The sequence below is a fragment of the Colletotrichum chrysophilum genome (genome assembly GCF_026319265.1).
Source record: "Colletotrichum chrysophilum strain AFK26 chromosome Unknown scaffold_24, whole genome shotgun sequence".
NCBI lineage: Eukaryota > Fungi > Ascomycota > Sordariomycetes > Glomerellales > Glomerellaceae > Colletotrichum > Colletotrichum chrysophilum.
The window spans coordinates 30,391-38,500 of NW_026517311.1; the positions used below are offsets into that span (position 1 = coordinate 30,391).

Sequence of the window (8,110 nt, forward strand, 5' to 3'; positions counted from 1 at the left end):
GGGGGGCTGACGATGGCGGGCTAAACGACGGCTGGCTTGCGTCCCGGGCGGCCCCAAATGATGACAGATGACCTTGCTGGAGCTCTCATCTCTGAATACGTGTATTCGGGAGGGAGGGAAGACGGTGGCCTCCAGCAGACGGGGACAGGAAATGCTTCTGGAAGGTCGATGGCAGAAAGCGGCGATGGTGGTTGTGAGTGACGGGAGTGAGTGACATTGGATGGGCGATGGACTCATTTCCCAAGCTCCAGCCCCCCCGAAAAAAGACTCAAGGGACGCTGGACGGTGGACGGCCAAGCCTCGTTCGGCCCAGGTGCCCTTTGCGCTGTGGCCAGTCAGGGTTGTCCATCTAGCCCTTCATTTGGTTTTTTGCGGGCCGACAAGTATCGCCCTGCTAGTTTAATATGGAGAGATACCTCTTCCCCGCCCGTCACTGCCTGTTCTGTCCCTGTGCCGTCTGTCTGTCCCGCCCTGTCCCAGTGGAGTCCCGTCCAGTCTTCGTGCGGTCTCCTGCCTCCTTGCCGTCTCCCTCTGCCGCCCCTGGGCTGGCCCCATCGTTCCCCGTCCAGCGCCCACGTCGGCCCTTCAGTGGCTCTCAGTGGTTCCCCCCGACCTCTCACAGTGGACGCACCGGGTCCTGTTCCTGTCTCTCAGCGCCGCTTGCCCCTGTATCCTTGGCTCAGTGTCTCTCGTAACCCACGCAACAACGCGCGCTCATCGTCAAAACCTCTGTCCCCCAGCTTTTCCTTCCCATTCACCAAACCACCACACCACACCACACCACCACTGCAACCACCACCACCTGCCAACTTCCTCCTGTTATCGACCAACCTCAAAGGAGCCATGCGTACCCTCGCCGCAGAGACATGCCCGATCCATTGATTTATCCTCCTCCGTCTCGATTTTCAATCCGCTCCGTCTTCACCACCACCGCTCCAGCTGCCATCGTCGCCCACTCTGCCCCAGCCGCGAGAACGAGCACGACGGCGACGCATCGGGAGCACCTTTCCATCCCCATCCCTAATCTCCGATCCTCTGCCCGGAACGAGGCCTCTCGCAATCGATCCTGCCAGGCACGATAACGGCATCGCCTATTCTGCTCTACACAATACTGTCAACGATACCCAACCGACCAACGATACCTACGAACGGCCGCCTCTGCATTTTACTTTCTTCCCGTTTTTCAGGTCTCCAAAGCATGTGCTGAGGTCTCGCTCAGCATTTTTCCTTCTCTCTGCCGACTAGTAAACGAAGCCAACCACACGAAATCCTCATTCCCACCCCCGACGACGCTTCAGGGACAGACACCAAAAGACGACGTCGCTCACAATAGCAGTAGTCGTTGACCCCCCGTCACATCCTCCACTCCTACTCTCCTTCCGTCTGTCCTCCCGAGCGTCTCGAACCCCGGCCGACCGACCATGCCCACGTATCTTACCCGCGAGAACGACCCCATCTACTCGCCAAACTCGGACGTTCTGGATCTCGACCCAAACCACACGCTTGACCTGTCTGGTCACAAGCAGCACCCAATTAATGGGTTTACCCACTCCCTGCCCCTTCGTCCCTCCCGTTCAAACAACCTCCATGATAGTTTCGACGAAAGCTCAACGTCGTCAACCCACGCCTCCGACGTCTCTGATTCCATCCCCACGCAGATGAATGGGACGAGGCCGACTAGCATGAACTCGTTGCCCAACGGCTCGGCAGGGGCCGGAGGAGGCCAAGACTTTGATTATCACGACACCGACTCCCGCCACGACTATCAAAACAATCACTCCGATTACAGAAACCACAAGCACCCGCTGCAAAATGGCGCGACCATCGCCATGCCCGATCGCACCGCGCCCCCGCCGCCAATCAAGGTCGTGAGGAAACCCGCATCCGACACAGACAACTCGAGCTCTACCGATGCCTACCTGACGCCCCCGTCAATTGCATCCCCCGCCGCCGGCTCGATTGATCACACAATAAAGACGAATGGAACGAGCAGCCCCAACTACGCACCCCCGCCGATCCCCTCCCAGAGCAACGCGAACGGTTACACGACGCCGGCAACCGCCGTCAGCACCTCATCTCTGTCCCCTAATCTGAACAGCTACAACAACCCCCAATCGCCGCAACGGTTCTCCTCCCCGCCCCTATACCAATCCGCCGGCGCGACACCTAATGCATCCACATCGACGGGGCTGCAACCGCCAAACCCCGGCCTCAAGCACCGACATACGCTCGAGGTTCCGGGCACCCAGTCCAACCGCGGATCCAAGGATGGGTCCGACGCGGCATTCTCGAGTGGCCGCTTCTCTCCCACTTCTCACACGAGCACCACGCAAAGAGTGCGTAGGGCATCGCTGAACTTGGTGCGGAGAGACACCCGATCCATGCAATCCGATGCTCCCCGCGACGAGGTTGTTCCGGACGACGATGCTCTGCGATGGGCGGAGCACTACAGGCAAAAGCGTGCGAGCAAGAGGAAGAGGAAAGAAGAGGAGGATGACGACAGGGTACTTGTGGGAACAAAGGTGGACGAGCACCACGCCAATTGGGTGACCGCCTACAACATGTTGACCGGCATCCGTGTCTCCGTCTCTCGAACGAACGCGAAGTTGGATCGTCCATTAACGGATGCTGATTTCGACGCGAAGCAAAAGTCGACTTTTGACATGTACGTGCCTTTTACCACAGCCTTTGCTCATACGCTAACGTTCGCAGCGCCGGTAATGAGATGGTTCCCTCGGCGAAGTACGATTTCAAATTTAAGGATTACGCCCCGTGGGTTTTCAGACATCTGCGCAATCTCTTCCGTCTCGATCCGGCCGACTACCTGATGTCGTTGACGGGCAAGTATATTCTTTCGGAGCTTGGGTCCCCAGGAAAGAGTGGCAGCTTCTTTTACTTTTCCCGAGACTACAAGTACATCATCAAGACCATCCACCACGCCGAGCACAAGTTTCTGCGCAAGATCCTCAAGGACTACTACCACCACGTCACCGAGAACCCGAACACGCTGCTGTCGCAGTTCTACGGCCTGCACAGAGTCAAGATGCCATACGGAAAGAAGATTCACTTTGTCGTCATGAACAATCTCTTCCCTCCGCACCGCGACATCCACACTACGTTCGACTTGAAGGGATCTACGATCGGCCGCGACTATAAGGAAGACGACCTTGACAAGAACCCACGAGCGACTTTGAAGGATCTGAACTGGCTGCGACGACAGCGCCACCTTGAACTCGGCATACAGAAGAAGAAGCTCTTCCTGGAGCAGCTGCAGCGGGATGTGGTACTGATGAAGAAGCTCAAAATAATGGACTACTCTCTTCTTATCGGCATCCACGATCTCAACAGGGGTAACGAGGAGAACCTCCGCGGCAAGACGCTTCAGGTATTCAACCCGGGCGGCGAGAATACAGGGGAGGATGGCGAGCCTCCGTCGGTGCTCTTGCGCACGCCCTCTAAGTTGGAGAATGCGCGCAAGGCTAGGGAGCTGAGGCAGATGATTCGACACGAGCGTCCGATACCCATGGGCGAGGCGGCGACCCAGATGCCCAATGAACTTGAGGAGGGGCACAGCCGGTCAAACTACATCTTCAACCAGGACGATGGCGGTTTCCAGGCAACCCACGAGGACAATTCGCCCGCCGAAGAGATCTACTACCTGGGCGTCATCGACTGTCTGACTCACGTAAGTTGGCCCGCAGTGTTGAGTGAGTTAAGCTGACCATTGTAGTACGGAATGATCAAAAAGATTGAGCACTTTTGGAAGGGTCTTACCAGCGATAGGACGCAGATCTCCGCCCTTCCCCCTGAACAGTACGGTGATCGGTTCTACAACTTCGTGGAGGGCATCACGATGTCTCCTGAGGAGGCGCACAGGGAAGCGGCGCGGAAGGACCAGGAACAGGCAGAAGCTGCAGCGGCTGCTGAGCGTCAGCGCGTCGCCAGCTGGAGTTCCAGCTTGCGGCGGCGATCCACAGCGAACAACATTCCGCCAATGCCCAATTATCAACCTCCGCCAACGCCGCCGGAAGGTGCGAGATCTCCTGAAGCCCGCGAAACTGTCGAGCGCGCCAACCAGGAAGCTCGTCGTACCGAGAGACACGGGGCATCGGAGGCCAACGTGCCCGAAATGGTGTTGACGACAAAATCGGGAGACCGTCGGGAGTCGGGGGGCCAGGGGGCGCCCATCCTGCCAGTTGTTGAGGAGACGGCCGAGGCTTCGTCTGTGGGTGGTCGCAGCCGTGACGGAGACGATTACCGACCAGCAACCCCGGCTAAGACGAGCATGGAACGGAGACTTGCTAGTCTTCGGGACTACGCGCCTCCAACGCCGCCCAAGGGCCACCACCTCAAGCCCGAGAGTCAAGATAGCGGTTACGGGGCGCTCCCCAACGGCAATGGATCTATGAGCCGCGAAGACTCGTTGCGACTCAAGTCTCGCCTGAGCAAAGAGTCTCTCAACAAGGACCTGCCTCCTCTTCCGAAGGAGGCCGCCGGCGAGAGCCAGTTCCGCGTGGGGCTTGCGTAGGGCGCTACCCTTTTACGGAAGAAGAATCGAGGAATTCGGGTCGTGACGACAGGTGAAGTTCAAAAGCAAGGGGGCGAAGCAGCAGAAGCAGCGGAGGGATCGACAAAATCACAATTGCATCAACGGGGTCTATGACAATTCTGCAAGCTCGTTCAATGAGGTCTCACAGCGACCAGAGGCAACAGAGAGCCGAGACGAGCCACAGAGCTTTTTACTAGTGTTTTCTCACATGGATGATACCACCATTGCATTAAGCATGCTTCTTCTTTTTTCTCCTTTTTTTTTTTTCTCTTTTCCCTTATTAGTTGTTTTTTCTCTTGTTTCTCCATACAGAAGTCATACATACAGGTCATCACGTAAAAAACCATTGTGGAGTGACGACCCGAGGCGGTGGATATGGGGTGAGGGCTGAAAGGGAAAGACTCATGGGTTAAAACGGTATTCAGAGGCGGTTTCCTCCCATCGTACGGTTGGTCTCGTCCAGGTAGCAAAATGGAAGAGTTGATTCTCATTGAATGCGCCATGCTTGTGACGGCAAGCTTTTGTTTCATGAATACATTATATTACACATGTCCCTTCGTCCCAGGGCATCGATGGTGTTGTACAAGAGAGATTTGGTATCAAGTGGGTGGTGGGTGATGTCGGGGACGGAGGGACTTTGTATCGACAGGGAGAGAGGCTGATGCTGGTTCTACTGCCTCTTGGACGCCAGCATGTCTTGCAGATCGGCCTTGCTCGTGCCCTTGGAGTTGTCGGCGAAGGTGGTGGTCACGTCCATCTTGATGGCGTTCTCGGCCTCGAGCTGCGCTATCCGCTCCTTCTTGGCGATGTCGGCTACGCGCCATTGCTTGAAGTATTTGACCTATTGTCATGGGGTGTTCAAGTCAGCGAGCTAGCTTCTCGGCAGGGGGAAGACGTCCGGGGACGTGAGGAGAGGCAAGAGAGGGGAGGACTCACCCACGCAGCGGCACAATCCCGCTCAAAGTCGGCGTTCTGCGTCGGGCATGCCTTGCGGGCCTGGCGGTCGTCCTTGAGGGCGTCGACGATGTTGTTGGCGTCGAGGCAGCCGAAGTAGGCGTCGCGGGCGTCCCAGCACTTGCGGCGCTCGCTGCGTTTCGGGGCGACGGCGCCGGAGCGGACTTCCTCTGCGCGGCGGTCCTCGTCCGACTTTGTGGAGAAGAAGCCCATCGTTTCGTTCTCTATCGGCTGTTTCAGGGTGGACGATATTCTCGGTGTTCGATGTCGAATTCGGAGACGGAGGGGTTCGCGGGGGTTTGTGTGGTATGGGTGTTGGAGTGGCGACCGGCGTTTCTTTGGTGATGTCGGCGCGGATGGAGGGGCAGAATTCTCCCGGGCGGGCGGTGAGTGCGGACGGCAGCGTAATGCGAATTGTGAGGTCTGGTAGTGGGGGCCCGTTGCTTCCGCGCCTGTTCAGCCTCAGCCTTGTCCCCTTTGGGCGCTAGCGCCGGCTTCGACTGTGGCTTCGACGATCCCCTGACGTGGCAGGTACTTGCTTGGAACCTTGGAAGCTTTCCTTGCTGCTACGGTTTCCAGAAGCTCGGGCGCGCTGTGGCGCAAACTGGACACACCTTCCATCCCGCTGACGCTGCTGCTGGCTTTGCTTCGCATACCTCTCGGGGTCCGGCGGGCCGTTTTTCTGCTACATTCAACCAACTTTTACGCTTCTTTGTTGCTTTAGACTGGGGTTTAGACTCTTCTTTGATTACCGTTCCAAATTAGGGAGCAAGGGCGCAAAAACGCAAAAAGACAATAGGCCGCCCTTTTTTTGATATGCGACGCCGGTAGCGAGATTCGGAGCGCCGTTGGCCCATCTTAAACTACCCGTTCCCCCCGGCTTGCCCATCCCTGGGGAACGAACGACACCCACGAAAGGCAACCTATTCTTCTTCCCACAAACAACGAACAAGACACGCACACGCCGTACCGCAAGCTTGACATAACTTCCGCAAGAAACAAGATCGAATACATACACGCACGCACCCGAGCCGAGACCTCTGCGTCACCGAGACAGAAACGATGCCCCGCCGTCGCAAGCCGCCCCGGCCAGGCGCCCTCGGCGAGCTCCCGCCGCTCCGCATCGCGTCGCAGATCGCGGCGCTGCAGGGGCTGTACTACGCCGGCGCGCTGGTGCTCATGCTCTTCACGGCGCTGGTGGCCGGCACGCGGTTCAGCATGGAGCTGGTGTTTGGGTGGGAGGCCGTGAGGGGGGACACGACGCAGGGCTGGCTGAGCGCGTTTGTGTGGGTTCTCGACGGGGGGCTCTGCATGTGAGTTTTTGCCTTTGCTTCTGGGGTTCCCGGGGAGGAGGCAGATATGCGTGCGGATTTTGGCTGACTTAGGAACAAACAGGGCCGTCGCAATCATCGTCCTGATCGGCCGCTCTAAACTCGTGCCGGACTTCGCGCTCACCATGCACGGGCTGCACCTCGTCGTCTCGTCGCTGTACACGGGCCGCGTGCCGCGGAACATGATGTGGTGGGGCGCGATGGCGAGTAGTTCGGCGATATGTGTTGCGCTGGCGGTTTGGGGGTCGCGGTACCGCGAGCTGCGGCCGATTTCGTTTGGTGGGCATGCGGCGGGTGCGGCGACAGGAGGCAGCGCAGAGGGACAGCAGAATGGGGCTGCTGGAGGGGACGAGGAGGAGGGTGTTGGGTTTGGGAGGGGAAGAGGGAGGGGGAGGGGACGGGATGGGGAGGGGGGGTATGAGATGGTTGGTATCGAGAGGAGAGATTCATGACGAAGGGTGTGGTGAGAGGGCATGATGGCGTTTTTGGGGTTTCTGTATGATTATTGTATGTTGTGGCGATGATGAATAGACCCTTTCTTGTGGTTCGAGTTTCTGAATGGGTGGTGTGGGAAGTTGGCTTGGGGCTCGGTGGGATGTCCTGATGAAGTTTTGGAATGTCTGCTCTCTTGTTCAAGGGGCGTGGATGTCTGCGGCTATGAATGACGGTCTGCTGAAGTCTTCTTCGAGACTCTCTATCTGCGGAAGAGGTTGGCGCCGTTGACGTTCAAGGGGTCCAGAAGGGAACTCATTACTTGTTGGCACGCTCGTCCACAAGCCCCTCGTGGAGTTAGTTCGTCAGGGCTCCCTTTCAGTCATAGTCATCTTCAGAAGCCCGACGGAACTTGCTGCCGTGAGCAACGGGCATGCTCATATTCAAGGCGCATGGCCGAGGCTGCTTTTAAACCACGCAATCAGACTATCATCAGCTGTCCTTTAAAGGAAGTAAAGACTGTATAAAGACTGTGTTGGGGGTGCGGAAAGCTTTTAAACCAAACAGCTCCGTCACTTGTCGATTCTTCTGCCTCCAAGTATCGATATGGACGCCACCAGTTCCGCCTAAGCTCCAGCTTCGGGCATCGTCCACTAGCCACTGCGTCTTCACTGAGTCAAATTCGCTCAGTCATGGATCGATTACGTGTACTATTGACACGTTGTCTCCCTGTCTATATATTCCTTGGACACACAAAAGGGGCGGATCATAGGTGAGAAGAGCTACTTTGGGTAGACAAGGAACGGAGCCTGAGTAAGTGGGAATGACGTTGATATTTAGCGAG

At 57.4% G+C, this 8,110-nt stretch overlaps 3 protein-coding genes across 3 annotated transcripts; 2 read left to right on the forward strand and 1 right to left on the reverse strand.

The window, feature by feature from the left end:
- Positions 1-1,421: 1,421 nt before the first annotated feature.
- Positions 1,422-4,528, forward strand: COL26b_004057 (uncharacterized protein; the record flags this gene model as incomplete). The annotated part of the gene is made up of 3 exons (XM_053176941.1): positions 1,422-2,665; positions 2,713-3,685; positions 3,731-4,528. 3 exons carry the CDS (start codon positions 1,422-1,424, stop codon positions 4,526-4,528), a joined length of 3,015 nt encoding a protein of 1,004 aa, XP_053039010.1.
- Positions 4,529-5,219: 691 nt separating this feature from the next.
- Positions 5,220-5,716, reverse strand: COL26b_004058 (uncharacterized protein; the record flags this gene model as incomplete). The annotated part of the gene is made up of 2 exons (XM_053176942.1): positions 5,220-5,390; positions 5,486-5,716. 2 exons carry the CDS (start codon positions 5,714-5,716, stop codon positions 5,220-5,222), a joined length of 402 nt encoding a protein of 133 aa, XP_053039011.1.
- An 849-nt stretch (positions 5,717-6,565) lies between these two features.
- Positions 6,566-6,820, forward strand: COL26b_004059 (uncharacterized protein; the record flags this gene model as incomplete). The annotated part of the gene is made up of 2 exons (XM_053176943.1): positions 6,566-6,748; positions 6,770-6,820. 2 exons carry the CDS (start codon positions 6,566-6,568, stop codon positions 6,818-6,820), a joined length of 234 nt encoding a protein of 77 aa, XP_053039012.1.
- Positions 6,821-8,110: the final 1,290 nt, after the last annotated feature.